Source organism: Semicossyphus pulcher, unplaced genomic scaffold (genome assembly GCF_022749685.1).
Source record: "Semicossyphus pulcher isolate SPU_LCO1_2020_fin unplaced genomic scaffold, fSemPul1.0.p SCAF_12, whole genome shotgun sequence".
Classification (NCBI taxonomy): Eukaryota; Metazoa; Chordata; class Actinopteri; order Labriformes; family Labridae; genus Semicossyphus; species Semicossyphus pulcher.
Genome location: NW_027211626.1, coordinates 5,683,845 through 5,701,908, shown reverse-complemented (window position 1 = coordinate 5,701,908; position 18,064 = coordinate 5,683,845). Strand labels below are relative to the sequence as shown.

The following is an 18,064-nucleotide window of genomic DNA, read 5'->3' as shown; positions in this document are numbered from 1 at the left end:
CAGAAACACCTCAAAACAAATGACAAAAATGGTCACCAAGTACTGTCGCCGAGTATTGATTATGTGTCTATTTTTTTATTCTAGTGTACCTTACCCTGATTATATCATAATAATAGTCTGATGCATTTAGCAGCATCCAAGAGGGCACTTGGGCTCAATCTGTGCATGTGCCAGCTCAGTATGTGACACTCGTTTTCCTCCTAAGCTGCACCCACTTCAGATCCATGGAGACAAAAGCATAAAACAAAAAACCTATGGTGAAATCAGGCGAAATAATCAAATCAGACTCAGCTGACAGAATAATCTTGACAATTGCGTGTGATACAAGTTCAAACTAGTGTTGAATAGATAGGATGCCTTATTTTTTGTGACTGTAAATGTGCACCTAGAAAGATGTTTTGTGCATCATGTAGTAACCCTTAAGGTATTCTTTTGGCTCATGTTGCATGCCTGAAGCCCTGTTTCCTTGTAGTCAGTGTAAAGTATGTTAACAGTGTACATGAGTGGACTCTGTTCTCTTAGAGCTGAAGTCTTTGTGGTTTTGTAGTTATGTTTCATAACAAATTAGAGGCTAAAAGCTACAAGTAGCAGAAGGGTTACTTTGTTAATGTCAGTGAACTTCAGGGTAGATCCATATTTAGTCGTGCACACAAACACTAACCTGCTTTCTCCTAAGATTTATGTAGTTGAACTTAAAGATGTGGGAAAATATGTGAAAAATACACACTTTTAAGAGTCTCTTGGCTTCACATATACAGATTATATGACCTTTGACCCCACTGATGTAAGACTGAAGACAGGAAGTCAAAAGTGCATATTTAGGGATATTGGGAAACAGAAACGACACATGGCAGCCATTATCCTCTGATGGCACAGTCACGGTAGGATGTTTAAAAGCTGTTTAATGTCTTGTGTTTGAGGTTTGGAAATGGTATAAACATAGGTTATCTGACAAACCGCTGTTGGTTCACTGCTTTTTGATTGATCAGCATCTAAAAAGACAATAGATAGCCGAGTGAAAATACAAGGGTCATCGGGCTATACCTCAAATTATATTACATATTTTATACATCATTCTCTACGTTTAACAGCTAGCTAAGTTTAGCATTCAACAGTTTCCTAGCTAACAATAACATTTGATAGTGTTACACTTTACAGTAGGAAAGTTGTCAATTAGTAGCTATCAGTAATGTTAGCTAGCTAATGGTAATGTTAGCTAGTGTAAGATGAGATTTGTTTTGTAAAGGTTTGTTGATTTCCTTTTCTTAGGTAATTAAGATAGTTTACATTATTTAATTTAAGGGTAAACATTTATATTTACATGGTATTCTGTTCCTCTTATTCTGAAATGTAACTATTTGACATGGTGCACTCTGCCTGTAAGGGTTACTGATAATAAAGATTGGCGGAGTGATATTTCTTCACAGTTGTGCTGAGTGTTCTGTTTTCCTACGGTCTGGGCGGTCATTAAAGGTACACCGTGAAGCACAGCAGGAGTCTCCCCATGCTCTTACGTTACCCACATCCCGAAGGTATCTTTTATTAACTATATAAAGTTCTAGTTAACGCTGAGAAACCCAGTGTGATGATAAAAGTTATCAACGTTACACTAGGAATTGTTTTGATCCTAACATAAGCTGTTGTGACTCAGCTGTTAGCAGCTAATATGTGACAAAATACGTTGTTCAACCCTTAAATATGGCGATATTCATTATCCATTGTCCTTTAATTCAAACAGGGAAATAAAAATTGGTCGGATACCCGATGTAAATATGACTTTGATACCTTGAATTCAAGAGAACAACAATATAAAAGCATTTGGGCTTCCATCCACAGGAGGAAAATGGCCACTGTGTGAATATGGTGAATGGCCTCACGTTAATAAATGTGCAAGTATTAACTGTACCATGACTATTTCAATAATTTCCCAAAGAATAAAAGAGACCACTAAAAATAGATAAGTGATGTTAAGCAAAATAATTCCTTACACATGAAGATTTTATTCTTAATGGTGGTTAAAAACCAGAACCTAATTTTAAATATGTTTACGACTTAGAGAGACACAAAGTGATTTTAAATAAAGGACCACGGCTCGGAGTAGCTCTCACTTCATTTCTTTAATTTAAAAACAAACAAAAAAATTAAAAGACATGAGCATTCAGGGAATTCATGTTCTGACCTCCAGGAAAGCTCAGGCTGACAGCGTCCATCCCAAGTTATATTTTTCTTTTTCTTTTTTACAAAATAGTTTATTACTGTCACATCTGAACCCATTCAACCCTCAACATCATTCCAACATTTTCCCAACAGAATTCCTGATTGTGTTTACACACATCATACAACACAAGGCCGCTGAGTACTGTCCATGAGGCACATGTAGAGACACTGCAGCCTCTCTGTGTGTTCGAACACTAATCATGAGCACCCACTCCCGGCAGGTGATGCCAACTCTTTTTTTCCAACTCCAGTTTTTCCCCGTTTATTATTCTGTTCAAGTATCTGAGAATCACAGTAGCTACAGTCACCATGAACAAGACTGTCACAAAATCAATATTCACAACCTTGTTTGTAGTATATATATCTTTGTATTGGGTGGTTTTGTTGCAGAATAATCTCAATAGCAGTGCTGATTTTGCCTTTTTGAACTTATTATTTGAGTTTTAAATAACATTAGACTTGCAGAAGGAAATGGTGAATGAAGTTTTCACAACTGAATTGGCCCCAAGAGTAAATTTCTGTCTTAAAATGCTAAAATTGGTTATTGCTATGTCCAGTTTGTATCTATTATAAACATCATCCGACCGTTATGATATCAAATGTTCTAATTTTTATATTATAAATACTAAAAATAAATTTAAAGGCTTCTGAATTCTTATTTAAAATGTTGGCACTGGCTTCAAATACTCTAATGAAAGCTGTGCTTTTTAAATCTATTTGTTCCCAAATGTGTAATTCTTGCATTTTCTTTCTTTATTTTTAGTAAAGGAACACTAAAGCCCAGAAAAAGAGACAATTGGTAGATATAAGATTTTGCGACAGAAGAGCTGGAGACCTTTCAACATGTAAACTACACCATTACTATTATCTTACACTTCATATACTGACTGGTGCAGAGGACGCTGAACTGGCTCTGGACTCTCGTGTTTTCCGTGTGGGGATGGTGACGATGCAGCATGAGATGCCGACTGTAGCTTCAGGCAGCTCGTCATCCTCAGTCCATTCATTGAGGTCGGGGTTGTAAGCCTGAATGCATTTCTTGTACTTCTTCTCGCCCTCGTTCCAGCCCCCGAGGAGATACACCTTGTTGTTCAAAATGGAAATACCCGCCGTGCTCACTCCTGTGTGAAGAGGCGTGCAGTAGCTCCACTGCCCGTTGTGAGGGTTGTAAGACTCGACGGCGAGGACATCCACCCTCTCACCACGACCTCCCAACTGGCTGCCACCGATGACGTAGGCTCGGTCTCCCACTGTGGCGCCGCAATGCCAGCCTCGAGGTGTGCTCAGGCTGTTCTTATCCTGCCAGGTGTCAGTGGACGGGTCGTACGAGCACACAGCCCTGGAGTAGGCGTTGTTGATGTAACCTCCTGATACAAGGATCTTGCCGTCGATGAGGGAGCTGGCATGACAGCAGCGAGGAATCTCCATGGGTGCCTTCATCTGCCACTGGTTGGAGGAGGGCACATAGCACTCTACCGAGGCCTGAACACCATCACCGTTTCGCCCTCCGATGGCGAACAAGAGGCCATTGAAGGTGTTGAGACTGAAGTGGGTACGCCTCTGGATCATGTTGTTCAAGTGGTTCCAACAGTTGAATCGAGGGTCGTACCTATAGAAGGGGAGAGTCATGGTTATATTCAAATTCTACAAGAATAAATGTGACAAATTCCTTGCAAAGAATACAAAGAGACAATTAGTTCTTACCTGCAGAAGTTGCTAACGGCATGTTTAGCCTGGTTCCTTGCATCGTTCTGGTCCTCACCACCTGCCACATACAGGAAGCCGTCCAAGACTGCCACACACTGATTGAAGCTCTTTGCCGGCATTTCTGTCAACTTATTCCACACGTTGTCTGAATCTCTGTAGAGGACATCTTTGCTGAGAGATTTCTCCGTCAAGGCGGGGCGTCCACCGACCGTGAGAATCACCTTGAGGCCGCCGCGCACCTTTGTTCTGCGTGACTGGAGGATGTTCTGTTGGAACGGCAGCAGGTGGTAATTCATGGCGTCGACAAGAAGACGGTGGCACTCGGGGTCTTGCATCATTCTGGGCACACTCTGGACGTGATTCACAAGGTCTTGGGCGGAGATGGTGCCAAAGCGGATGTGGGTCAGGAGATCAGCGGCGTACTTCAACCTCTTCTCGTCGAAGTCCAACCACTTCATGGCGATCTGGAAAGCTGTGATTTCAGAGGGAAGCTGCAGAGAATCATCGGAAAGGAAGTCGCTGATCTGCTCGTAGGTGAGCTTCAGGAACTGCTCCATCTCGGAGAACTCGATGAAGTTCTCCCGCATGAACTTCTGAGATGCCTCCTTGGTTTCTTTGAGGTCATATGCATCAGCAATATTGGCCACATACATGCAGTTCTCCACGCTGAGCTCCTGCATGAGGAAATCACTGCACATCTTCACCAAGGTGCCGATCTGAAGCAGCATGGCCGCAGCGATGGTGCTGCCGATGCTGTACAGCGACAGGGTCAGCTTTCCAGAGTAAGCATATGTGATCGCTGTGGCAAGGCCGACCGGCGAGAGGTCGTTCAGGTCGATCTTCTGGAGGGACGAATCCTTCTTCAAGATGTTACGAATGTACTCGCTGCAGGAGGCCATGACCACCTTGTGGACATCGAATGACTTTGACTTGGTGGTGACGGTCAGATCACAGAGGAAGCTCTCCTGCCTCATGTTGCTCAAACCCTCCAAGAGGTTTGGGGCGTACACAGAGTCGTTGACTTCAGTTGAAATGCAGCTGAAGCCATTTCCTCCTTCCAGCAGAGTGTTTAACCCGTTGATCTTGTTGATGGGGCTATCCTCAACCATGATGGTCATTTCATTGATGTCTCCTTTGCTCTTTTTGGTTGTCTTGTTCTTTTTGGGTGCCATGGCTGTAGCAGCAGTACACAGCCCAAACCTTCTGCAAATATGAATAAAACATGTCAGAAAACCGTTCAATATTAACAACTGTGCTGATTGTATTTTCAATTTCATGCCACTGGTTAAAAAAAGACACTAGTGTTATAAATATATCTTAATAGCAGCACTGATTTAGTCTTTAATGCTTCATTTGAACTTTAAATGATATTTTCTGTAGAAAAGGGGTGAATGATGTTATCGCAACTAAATTTGCACCCTAGTTTGTTTCTATTAAAAACACAGATTGTATTCGTCAGATAGATAAAGTCATGTGCTACAGTTCTGGAAAGCTCATCAAATTATCAGTGACTTGTCTGGAAAGTAGTTAAAGGTATGCCATATTCCAAATATTGTGGTCCTGTTGTCCTCATATCATCTCTATGCACTGTTCTTTCCCCCAAACTGGGCAATAATACAAATCCCTGTCCATTTAACATTTTGGATCTAAGGAAAAAAGTTTTCTAACAATTTGAATTTTTCAGGCACAACCGGAAACCGACACCTCAGAAAACGTGTGTGCTGCCAGGTGATGCCGGGGACGAGAGAGTTCGTCAACATGCCCCCTCTTTGCATCTGTCACATTTTATCAGCAGCACGTCCAGGAATAGCATCGCTGGACGGCTCTCCCATGACGTTCCTTTTATAGACTTTGGGACATGAGCAGCAGGCCTCATGTCCTCTGGATGTTTAAGTTCAAATCAGGGCAATTACACGTTTTGTCTCTTATTTGAAAAATGGTATTTAGTTGTTTTAGGCCAGGCCTGATCAACACAATCTACAAGACGAAAAAGGTTGTTCAAAAGCCACTCCTGACATAATTCACTCACAAGCCTAGAAAACTCAACACTCACTGTCACTGTGGCCATGTGTGACAACTGATTTTACAATAAGGTCTGCAGCTTTAGACTGTTAATTTGCCTTTTCAAGCCAAAGCATGTGAGTAATTAGCAAATAATCCTTTCTAAAATGACTGACTTTAGCAATGAAAAGTGATTAAATTGCCTTTTCATTTCTAAAATGTCGATCAAACAAGCATCAGAAAGCTGAACTTACCTGAGAATTGAAGTTTTAAGGCTGGTGAAGAAGGATCTTGTGCCTCCAGTTACTGGAGCAGGAGAGAGAGAGCAGCAGTCACCCCCGCTGAAAGAGACATGCGGTTAACTCCTCCTCTCTGTGGGTGAGTGCCAATCAAGTATTGTGCAATGCATGTGGCAGAGGGTCGGGGCCTAAAGACCCCCCTTCAACATATGTCCCACAATAGCCTCCAATCGTTTGATGTCAACATACTGAGGGGCTCGACCCATGTCCTGGGATGTCATGGGAAGAGTTCAATTTCAACATTGTTTAGAAAAATGTGATTCACTCCCAGCTCCCAGTGATGCACAGAGCATCTTTTTAAATATCCAGCATGAAATACTTTAATTTCAACATTTTAGGTAAACGCCTTAAATAGAAAGGAACCATTATTTCTTGCTGGCCGTGATCTTGTAGACAATACAAAACTAAATTGGAGATAGAATAAGTTACGCCTCACTCCACTGTCAGTACATCTAATGATGTGTTTGCTAAAATGCTCTGGTAGCCGTACGTGTGGTAGATATCGAAACATCCAAAGGAGACAAAGAAAAAAAGGGGAATACTACTCAACTCAAAGTTTGGAAAAGCTTTAGCTTTTGACTTCCCCACTAATATCCAGCTCATATCATATGGTAATGGCTGACCTGTTGGCTGAAAGAAAGAGGAAGTTTTTTTTGAGAGAAAATCATTATGACATCCTCAAATGCTCATGCTCTCTTTAAGTCACCCAACAGGTTTATTTAAAGGGCAAATAGTTCCCATTTAATCTGCAGGTAAAACGGGGCCTGGAGGTAATGAAGTGAATCACTTCTTTTAACAGCAACAATGTGTTCATAATTAACAATATATGTTTTCTGTCATATTCACAACAACTCAATACGAATTTTTCTAATCATTAACATAATCTATGCACTCCGCATAACTTCTGCCACCGGTTCCGCCCATTATAATAGTGTCATCAATGGGCGCGCGCTGCCCGGTGTGTGTGGACGGTTGCACGTGAGGCACCGTGATGGCCAGCAGCTCTGATGTGGTGAAGAAAGTCATGCGGTTCAAACTTCAGCTCTCAGACACAGCAGAGTCTGCGACGGTAGATATGACGTTTAATTTAATCTAAGTTTGCACAAAAAACGAGAACTGAGGGAGAAATGATGCCTTCAGGGGACCTTTTTTTTTAGCAATATAATTTGACGTTTCTCGATATATAAAACAATATAGTCAATAATTGCTCCAAGCTGTTGTGGAAGTTCGACAGATTTTATTGTCTTAACAAACTCCGCCATCTTTCTTTCATGGCGTTGTCCCCAGTCCTATTAATTTATCGTAGGCCTACTTTTATTTTAAAACTCCACTCATGAAATATTTGCCACATTTGACGCCATAAAACCGTCAGCTTAATCACGATGAATTCACATTTTCTTGTGTTTTGAAACTGTCTCCACAGCATTATTCTCGCTTTGATGATGCGTGAGCAGACGGCTGATTGAGGGCTGTCTCAGGCATTGACATGTGCTCTGTAGCCACACATTTGCAGCACTTCGCTGCGGGGGTCAGGCTGCGTAAATGGGAGGTGCCTTGATGCTAAATTTGGCACCTCCTCCAGTTGTTCAACTTATGGCTGCTGTCCGTCAACAGTGGAGGTTGGGAGGCTCTGCAGGCAGTTTAACACCTAGTTTGACTTGTATGTTGGCCAGTGCTTAACTTTATTTAAAAAATAAATACATTAAAGTTGAATTTAATGTCAGATGCACAACATTGAAACACCCAGTGCAGTCACATAGTGTGGCTTTCCAACAGCCAGTAGTTGCATTATCCATTTATAGTTTGCAGTAAAAGGAGCAGCCTGGGTGGGTGTGTGCGGTTCCCATACATAGCTCCTGCTCTGAATGCAAAATCAGCAACTGTGGGGCTCCGAAGCCAGGACTGCCATATATGGCATGTCAGGTTTTCTTCAGTTTCATGCACCTTTTTTAATTGCTTTTTCTCCTGTTTATGTTCAATCAAACAAACAGACATGTGTTGTTCATTCCTCTCTTTTTCAGGTTGTAAAGATTTTGCAGAAACTCAAGGATCTGGATATCACATTAGACATTCTTGCAGTGAGTTTTTGCTTCTAAGAATCTGTTTAGTGTTGATGTATTTGCCTTCTAATTATGGAAAAGTTTTCTTTGACTGTGTAAATAAATTAGGAAACTGGAATTGGGAAAACAGTGAACTCGTTACGCAGACATGAAAAGGCCGGAGAATTTGCAAAGTTGCTTGTTCGGGGCTGGAAAAGATTGGTCCCTAAGGAATCCACAAGGTGAACTTTAATTAATTTGAAGTTGTATTGAGCTATATGAATGATTGTGCTAAATCGTTATGTTTTTGACATGCAGCCACACAGAAGACGGTGAGGCTTCAGAGAGTTTGTCCATAAAAGACAAACTGGATGATAAATTATGTCAGAATAATGAAAGTTTGACAGTGGAGGATTTAAACAATAACTGCTTAACATCGCTCGACAAGAGTAAATATCCTTCAGATGAGGCCGTCTTTAAAAAGGAGGACAGGAAAGCTGATTCAGAGAAACAATGTCATGAACAGAAAACGCACAAGCATCAACTCCAAAATCAAGAAAAAGGTCAAAAAGAAAACGAGAGTATCTCTCAGAGAGAAGAGCTGGAAAAGAAAGGTGAAATCCAAGAGGAGCAAAAGGACAAGTCTGTGATTTCCACGAAGAAGAAAATCAAAAATCAAGAAAAAGATCGACAAGAAAACAAAAGTATATCTAAGAATGACGTTTCAGAAAAGAGAATTGAATTCCCAGAGGATAAAATGGACGATTCAGCAGTTTCAAAGAAGAGAAAAATTGATCAGAGTTACAGAAAATCAGGAGGTGACGATACTGGAAACGAGAGCTCAGAGGACACTCATCAGAAATCAAAGTCTTATTCCAGGGAAAGAATAAAAAGCAGCTCTGAAAGTGGAAGATTTGGGTCAGAGAAGGAGTCAAATAAGACATCAAATGAACCCTCAAACAAAAGCAAAGACTCTTTATCATTTGAGACGGTTGACAAATACTCAAAAAGGTTACAGCTGGACGATGTCAAAAATGAGAAATCCTCCGGAATATCAATGGATTCAGACAAACAAAACAATAAAAGGAAAAAAGGTAAAGAAAAACACTCAACTCGAGAGTCTGAAAATACAGGACTCAAACACAAGAAGGCCAAAATGAAGCACAAGGACAAAGAGCGTGAGGAGCCGTCCATGTCTTTTGAATCATTCTTGAACTACGACGTGAACGTTTCCAAGAGGAAGGAAAAATCTGCCGTGAAGAAACCTCCGAGAAAAATCAAGACTGTAGTGAAAGAGGAAGCAACAAAAGATGCTGGCAGGAAGTCTGCAGTCATGGATGTAAATGTTGCCTCTCCAAAGCGGGTATACTTGACAATGATCTTAAGTTGAGCATTTAATGTGCATGCTTTGATTTATTGATACTGACGAATAAGCTGTTGTATTTTAGAAGTTTAAGGAGTCTGTGTTGGACCTGATGAACATTCCTTTACCTGCTGTTCTGCTCGACTTTGAGAAACCTTCCTGTTTTGAGTACTTTGAGAGAAAAGGTACAATATTCAAAATAATCACGCTATACTTCCACCTTGGATTTATCTCATTGTTGACTTCCTCTCTGGTGTCTTAAAGTCGAGAAGGAGCCTGACCTCTGTGACGTCTCTGAGGAGTCTGCAGGCTTCACTGGTCAGCGACTCAACAAGAAGATGCAGGTTTACTCTGGTGCAAAGACCGTCTTCCTCCCAGCCATGATGAGCTTGCACCAGCAGTGTATCCGCACGCTGCAGAATAACATAAACTGTGAGTAAAGCCTAGAGAACTTTCATTGCTGCCAGTTTGTGTGATTTATATTCAGGGGCAGGGGTCTCTCCTCAGTGCTTTATGAAACCGGAGGAGTCCCGTTTGAAATCCTGGAGCCGGTGCTGGAGAGGTGCACACCAGAGCAGCTGCTGCGCATTGAAGAATGCAACCCAGTAAGAATGTGAATATGAATACATTTAGTGCACACACACACTCAGTGGCCACTTTAATAGGTACACCTGCTTGTCTCTAGAGCAGCTAATATGAGTAGATTCAACAAAGTGCTCAGATTCATGTTTTACTTTATCAGTTACACTTTTAGAATGGATTTCACTGTTATCATGCTTATTTTTCAGTCTTTAAAACGGGTGAGACTGTGGCCGTCAAATAATCATAATAAAGGATAACATTGAATTAGAGTATTAACCCCAAATCATAATAGAATTGGGGCCTTTGGGTTCTAAGTAATGGACCAACATTATCATCACATCATTTTGAAGTGGGAGGTGGGAATATTACATGGCAATCAATGTTTTTTCCAAATGATAATTTTTCAGTGCTTTGCTGTGAAACCTCTAACTAAGGTCGAGTCCAGCAAATTGCTTATAGGTTAACTTGTGCATCCAAGGTATCGCTGCTTTTTGGACTGCTCTTGTTTGTTAATCAAACGGTAATAGTTGGACCCAAAAAGTTCCATGTGTTAAGACTGTAAACTGTGGGAAAGCCCGAGGGAGGAGTCATTATATTCCCCTAGAGCGTGAACTGCATTGTTGAGAAAATCCCTGATTGTGATTTAGGAGAAATGTATCGTCATTCAGAGGGAAAAAGCTGAATAAATCTAAATGGTATAGTCCCTTTGAAGTAGAAATATAATCATCAAATCCTCCTTTTAGATATGGTTCATGAATCTTCCTTGCTCAACATCACACGACACGTAATCACAAAGCAGTCTGCTGGTAAAATTATATTTATTGTCTAGTCTTAGTTGTGTGCTACAGCTGATTTAAAATGGTGTCATGAATTATCACAGCTGTTAAAGCTGCATAAAAGTATTACTGTGTCAGTCATTCCATGCCCTGGGTAGTTCACCTTCTGCCTCTCAACAGACAGGAGTGAAAGCCATTTTTGTGCTGCTGAATCTCATCAAAGAAAGTTTCAAACATGATGTTGTCGTGAAGTGCATGTCAGTTTATTCTGAAAGTACTTATTTATGTTTAACACACCTAAACTTTGGGGTGCTGGTTTAGCTCAGTGGGTAGAGCAGGCGCTACACATACAGAGGATATAGACCGTGTAGCAGTGGCTGCAGGTTTGACTCCCGCCCTTTGCTGCATGGCATCCCCTGCCCTCTTCTCCCAATATTTCCTGTCTCTCTTCAGCTGTCCTAACAATAAATAAGTTTAAAATAATTATCAATATCAATAATTAAAAACAAACAAACTTGTAGAACTTTTACAGATTACAAAAGTTACAAGAGATCACAAAAGTTACTGTCAAAGTTTGATAAAAAGAGAAAGTTGTCTGAGCATTTTGAGGGGGGTTTATTTGCTGTAAGGCCTGATATTGTTCGTGTCCACAGATCTACGTTGGAGAGACGGACCACTTGTGGGGGAAACATTGTCAGAGGGACTTCAAACACTCCAAACTTCAGGAGTATGAATCATGGAAAGAGATGTACATCAGGCTGTCTGAGGAGAGAGAGAGGAAACTCCAAAGACTGACAAAGAGCATCGTCTCTGCTCATTCCAGCAAACCTAAAGGTGAGTGCTGTTAAATGATCAAATCATAGTTGAGGGTAAGAAAATACTGTTTAGTACTTAAAACATTTTTCACACGGTTTTCAGGCCGGCAGGTGAAGATGGCTTTTATTCACACTGTTGCAAAGCCCCCGAGAGATGTGCGAATTCAGCAGGAGATTCATGGAACTGCTGCTCAGCAGCCTCAGCCGCCCAAGTGCAGGCGAGTTTCAGCATCCTGAATATACAGACATATCTACACAGGGTTTAGTTTCAGCTTGTGATTGTTTATTTGATTAATTAGATAATTTATATTTATTTGTGCTGTTGTTTTTTTTTAAATTGTTAATAAGACAAAGACTACCTGACTACATTATTTATTTAATTTTGAGTATGATGCGATATTTTTTTTTAACTTTATTTACACAATGGAGCTGAACACAGGTTCCCAACAACAGTAACAAGGCGCAGAGAGCTCGAGGTAGTCGACAGATCATAATACAGGAAAAATAAGACATTATAAGAAGGAATTTCAAAAAGACAACAATCAAAATTCACTTAAAATAATTATAAATACAAGTAACCACAAAAGGCTCTAGTTTTTACAGCTTTAAATAGGATATGAAGACTGTAAGGATGGGCTTCTGTTTTGCAAGTAATTTTGCTAGTAAAGTCTTAAGAAATTCCCCCAAAAAATGTAACAAAAAAAAGAGAAACAGAACAATTTGATTTAAAGATTAGTTGAATATCTAAGTTTCTGTTAAAGATTAAGGCCGTATCAAAAGGTTTGAGCAAGTACACTCCCTAAAAGATGAGTGGGTTAACATTTAGCCAGGATATTACAATAACTGAATAAACAGGATAACTTTTTACTTTTTAACATTATTTGACACAAAAAAATCATGGGCAATAACCAAGTCTTTTTCCAGACTATCAAACTACTAGTATAGAAATGATAGAAATACAGATTTGATTATGTTTATACATTTATTATTAGTTTTTATACTAAAAAAGAATCTGAATTACATGCGTATGATTTTAGCAAATGACTTTGATATATAATATCTCTTCTTGCAGATGACAGTAAGGAAATTAATACCTGACTGAACTGTATAAAACTCGATATCAAATTCAGTAAACAAATTACTCTTCTTGTTGGCGGCATTATCACCCATTTCTTAAAAACAGTAATTCACATTTGAAACACACAGTTTATCCTGGCACACACAGGCCTCATTGTGTATCTCTGAACACCTGCTAAGCCTTGTGCTTCCTCTGCTCCTCGTCCACACAAAAGCTCTTAACTTTAAAGTGATCACTCAACAACAGCAGCTAGCGGAGTCATAATCTGACTCGTGTGAACAGCGGGTGACGTGCTTTTTGGGTGAGCTTAGCCAAACACAGGAATTGGAGCAATGTGCTGGATAAACTGGTTTTATTCTGGTCGGAGACGGCCTTGGGGCCTTTTGTTGTCAACATGGGATGTTATGCTCACCGGCTGTATTGTCACGCTGACTTTCAGAGGTAGATGGAGATTATTTTGTCATTATATGTGCATTGTTTTTGTCTCGTAAACATAAATATTCTGTTATTTCTTTACCTAAGTGTGAAGGTACAGGAGAACAGACCGAGGCCCAGCTGTGACGAGCCCAGCAGGTCCAGTAGCAGCAGTTCAGGTGCCGGAAATACACAAGACCTTCGCAAAAAAACAAGTGAGGAGATGCAACTACAGACAACTACAAGTTTTTAAGCCTATTCATATATTTTTAATTTATTTTCTCCTTAAGCTTTTAATTCAGATATTAGAATGACTGCTATAAATATTAATCTTTATCATGTAATCTTACTTGTTCCTGTTGTGCACACAGGGGTGGCTCCAATGATGGCAAAGTCCTTAAAGGCCTTTAAGAAGCAGCTGGGACGCAGATAAACACTCTTATATGATCTTGGTATTTACAATGTGTGGACGTGGTGAAAGTGCACTCTATCATTCATTAACTTTGGACACGAGAAGGCCTGTTGTGCTCGCCTTCGATTATTCTGTGTTGTTTGTCTAAGACGTAGAGTTAAATGTTTTTTTCTCTATTACTGTGAAATGTCTTCACTATTAAACAGACGATGAAATGAGCAGATGTGGTTTGATGTTTTTGTCTTTCAGTCCGTTGAGCTAAAGAGCGTCAGTCAGGAGGTTACTTTATAGGGTTTGGCTCCCTCTAGAGGATCTATAGGGAAGTGTTGTATTTCTGTATATCCACAAATATCAGCATTTTCCTACACAACAAAGTCAGATAATCTTGGTGTTTTAATTTCTGTTTATTACCTCTCAACCTTTCCAACACTAAGAAATGTAACTGCAACCATTATATTTAATACACAAATACTTTTTACACAAGGATCACTGCTGGCCATATATTTGTCTTTTTGTATCAACTGGTTTAATGACAGGAAAATAAACTGTACCTTAAAATTTGAAGTTATAAAACATATTGACATGTTAACAGTAGTTCCTGGTTTGATCTTGTTTTGTAGTTTCTTCAGGTCTGAATTGCGTTAGCCACCTGGTTTTAGGCCAAACAGATTGTTCTTCATAATAAAAAGAAAGCACTTCTTTGTCAGCTCACTGTAAACCCACCATGTTGTCTTTTGTGTGGGAAGGCATCTGCTGTTTACCACTTCTCAAGGACCCTTCCTGTCTATTTTCGTTTTTCAGATACGTTTCAACAACTGTTTGAGATATAAAAAGGGAAGAATCTGAGGCTGCTGCAGCCTGCAGCACCACCTGTGGAGGCCTGCTAAGAATGCATCATTAATCCATCTTCATGTTTAATTCATTGGCTTGAGGTGAGCTGCTCTTTCCCACAAGACTTATAAATGAGTCTGACTGCTCATAGCTTTAATGTGATGTAATGGAGGGTAGAAAAGCAGCTGAAGGTTGTGAGTAAGCAAGTATGTAATCTTGTTTATACAGGGAAACAAAGACATTCATGTCTGAAAAATAGATTTAAAAAAACACATTTATAAACTTCTAATAATACTGTTGTACACTTTTTAAATAAAAGGGAACAGAGTAGTTTGACCAGAAAAACCTTGTGTATGGTTATATTTGTTTAATGTAGGACGGGAGACATGCAGCAATCATTCAAAAAAACTCAACAAAATGCAACTTTTATTGTAAATGAAGTGTACCATGGTAAACATTTGTTTAATTAAATTAAAAGAGAGCTAGCTAACCTTGGCGGGTTTGGTAAAATGACCTGATGGTCAATGATGCTGACCTACCACAAGGGGGCCTCAGACAGAAGACTATAGCTGACCTTGACCTTTGACTTGGTGGGAGCAAATGGACAAAATGAAGGAAACAACGGACACATTTATCATATTTCGAGTCTAGAAAAAGTAATGCAGGATGTCACTTGACTGAAAGAATATTTTACTCGCCATGCGTTAGTTTAAAAAAACCCAAAAAAACTACATTATACAGTATCAGAAATTCACTGACTTTAAAACAGACAGTAAAGGTGGAGATACACGTATCACCTTTTACATCAACATCAACAGACGACGTCACTGTTCAATGTTGACTGTACACTTTTGTACTAAAATAGGCTAACCTTCTCTGATCTAGAAATGTCAGATCAGCAGCGACTTCTTGTGGTCAACATACAGAATTACATCAGAAATGCTCCAATCACAGCCCAGATTTTGGGTCATGTGCTCCCTCTGGCCTGGAAAAAATTCTGAACAAAGCCAGCCATCCAAGCGACCGAGGAGAAGGAACTTACCCTACACTGATAAAATATTATCACTCTAGTGGTAAAATAATTTAATATAAAGTAAAAACACATTTGAGATGGTTTATTGCCGTGAAATTTGTCAGTGAGCAGATTTGTGTAGATCGTTTCAGCTAGCGTACATTGCGGTCAAACTTGGAGTTGCTATGGTAACGCCTTAGTTGGGACTGGAAAGGAGGAGTACAGAGAGCCTTGTTGCCCTGTGTCTCCATCATGTTGCTTGTTGATGTTTACATTGTCTTTTGATGTTCCTGTAAAATGTAATATGTGTTTCACCACCTTTAAGGTTAGGCTTATTTGGGAATGTATCAACCTACTGATTACAGCTACTCACTGAACAGGTCTACAATAAAAATAGGTTGCACATGTGGTCTCTAGTAGTGGAAAGGATATTTAGATGTTTTACTCAACTCTTAAAAGTTGTAGATAATAGTGTTTTCCAGTTTTTAACATGCTAAATAAATACAGATCTCACAGTGTGTTTCCCTTTTTTTCAAATATTTTAAATTAACACATTAGTTTTGTTAGTTTTTAATTGTGAGTGTCCTTCAGCATGGGGTGGCCACCGGGCTGTGTTGAGTCTTCCGTTCCCAATCATGGCGGCCCTGTGCGGGATGGGACGAGTAATGTGTGAGTTGTGAACGATTCGGCTCAATGAGCTGGCTCCTTTTGGTGAACGATGTGAGCCTATTTCTTTTATTTCTGTACTTGTTTTGCACATTAAAAAAAGACAGAATTTAAGGATTGGCTTATGAAGAACATGTAAGTACTGGACGCCAACATACAAGAATTAGTTTACTATAAATGCATAAATAAAGCTGTTATATGTTTTTATATTTCTTTATATTTTTTTGTACGAAACATGATAATAATAACAATAACAATAATAGGTTTTATTAGGCTATAGCTACATTTTTGGGATATTTGCACACATATTAATGATGGGTCAAATCAATGTTAAAATTGTCTGAATTACTTAAAAAAAGCTTAAAAGGTTTGGGAGCCGAAAGAGCCGACTATTACCGCTGAGCTGTGCCAAATGATCAGGCTCACTGAAAAGAACCGAAATTCCCATCACTAAACGGGACTATCCAGAGGAGGGACAAGGGGGCGGAGCCGCCTGGAATGATGACGTAGGATTGGAATGAGGGAGTGAGTGTTCCGGGTCAGAAACTGGACGGGAGAGGAAATTAACTCCGGGACGAGACGAAAAAAACGAGAATGCTACCCTGTTCCACACGGAGATGTAGCCTGGGTCTTTGACGCTGAAAAGACGGGGTTTCAAAGCGGCTGAAGTCGACGTGCGACGAGGAACCAAGTGCAGAAAAAAACAGGTGCCTACAAACTAACCAAAGTGAGCAAACGACGGAGAAATATTCCCATGTTCGTCGCGAGCTCACGAACGTTAGCTCCGTAACGTCAACGCGACTCACTCACAGTTGGAGTTTCGGTGTTTACTTGCACGCGAGTTTCGCCTCGCTTGCGCTTGACGGTAAATTTAGTACAGAACTGTCCCGCCGTAGCAATCTGTTGCATCCCCCTCCTCCCTGCTGTTTGTTTATCGCACGGGTACGAGATTTATTCCCACCTCCCCCGTGATGTTTCACTGCATACCCCTGTGGCGGTGCAACCGTCATGTTGAGATGATCGATAAACGCCACTGCTCCCTGCTGTATGTGCCCGATGAGATCTATCGATACGGACGGAGTTTGGAGGAGCTGCTGCTGGATGCCAACCAACTTCGAGACTTGCCCAAGGTAAGCAGGAAACCTCTTTGAATTCAGTTCACCCCCTCTCAAGTCAATAAGCGATATTGCCATTGAATGTAACTGACAATATTGCCAAAAGCTTCAAGTGATTATAAGATTCAGAAGAAAAGAAAGCCTTTAAAATAGTGTGTATGTTTATGTTTGTGTGTTAAAAAAACGGTTAAAGGTCTAACTTAGGGATGTACGATGTTATTGGCACGTTATCAGTACCTGCTCATTATGACTTGAAAATGACATATCGGCATGGGCAGATCATTTTTCTGCCAATATTTTCCGCTCATAAAACATTGCTTTAATTATGCCCAAATGCTCAATGATCTGCAAAAAGGGTTGGAAAACACATATCGGATATCGGCAAAAAATCCAATATCGTGCCTCCCGATTCTTACTGTGTGTGTGATTAAAGTAAGTGATGTGTATGTTTGTGCATCTGTGTGCAGGCCTTTAAATTGGTATTGCTTCCCTGTATGTTTGACTGTCTGTTGTGTTTTTTTTAGTGTGTGTATGTGTGTTACTTTTTCAGGTTCTAGGCTATCCTAAGATCTGCTATAATCTTTGTGTATTTGTCCTAGTAAATATAGAAGTTCCATTACGTCTGTAATGTTTTCAAATACAGGGAGTATTTTAAGTATTTTGGAAGAATTCACTTGGTAGAGAAGATTTCCTCTCACTGAGTTTGATGGCAGTTTCCGAGGCAGGTGGCCAAAGCT

General features: G+C 40.1%; 3 protein-coding genes across 3 annotated transcripts in view; 2 read left to right on the top strand and 1 right to left on the bottom strand.

The window, feature by feature from the left end:
• Nucleotides 1-2,216: 2,216 nt before the first annotated feature.
• On the bottom strand, nt 2,217-6,228 carry klhl31 (kelch-like family member 31). The gene is made up of 3 exons (XM_069659314.1): nt 6,180-6,228; nt 3,922-5,127; nt 2,217-3,826 (listed from the first exon to the last, which is right to left on the bottom strand). The coding sequence occupies exons 2-3, from the start codon at nt 5,094-5,096 to the stop codon at nt 3,094-3,096; spliced, it is 1,908 nt and encodes a 635-aa protein (XP_069515415.1). The 5' UTR covers nt 5,097-5,127; nt 6,180-6,228; the 3' UTR covers nt 2,217-3,093.
• A 987-nt stretch (nt 6,229-7,215) lies between these two features.
• Nucleotides 7,216-13,724, top strand: eloal (elongin A, like). The gene is made up of 12 exons (XM_069659261.1): nt 7,216-7,293; nt 8,246-8,302; nt 8,393-8,505; nt 8,582-8,844; nt 8,959-9,626; nt 9,712-9,811; nt 9,891-10,058; nt 10,134-10,231; nt 11,638-11,818; nt 11,903-12,017; nt 13,400-13,506; nt 13,663-13,724. The coding sequence occupies exons 1-12, from the start codon at nt 7,216-7,218 to the stop codon at nt 13,722-13,724; spliced, it is 2,010 nt and encodes a 669-aa protein (XP_069515362.1).
• A 3,015-nt stretch (nt 13,725-16,739) lies between these two features.
• Nucleotides 16,740-18,064, top strand: part of lrrc1 (leucine rich repeat containing 1) — a 28,066-nt gene continuing 26,741 nt past the window's right edge. The window contains exon 1 of the mRNA XM_069659257.1: nt 16,740-17,342. Within this exon, the coding sequence (XP_069515358.1) occupies nt 17,184-17,342 (159 nt within the window). The 5' untranslated portion in view covers nt 16,740-17,183. The remainder of the gene's footprint in view (nt 17,343-18,064) is intronic.

Coding starts and splice junctions, on each gene's coding strand:
- klhl31 (XM_069659314.1), bottom strand. CDS start 5,096: ATGGCACCCAAAAAGAACAAGACAACCAAAAAGAGCAAAGGAGACATC. Junction 3,827..3,921: donor GCCGTTAGCAACTTCTGCAG/GTAAGAACTAAT, acceptor CCCCTTCTATAG/GTACGACCCTCGATTCAACT.
- eloal (XM_069659261.1), top strand. CDS start 7,216: ATGGCCAGCAGCTCTGATGTGGTGAAGAAAGTCATGCGGTTCAAACTT. Junction 7,294..8,245: donor ACACAGCAGAGTCTGCGACG/GTAGATATGACG, acceptor TCTCTTTTTCAG/GTTGTAAAGATTTTGCAGAA. Junction 12,018..13,399: donor CCTCAGCCGCCCAAGTGCAG/GCGAGTTTCAGC, acceptor TCTTTACCTAAG/TGTGAAGGTACAGGAGAACA.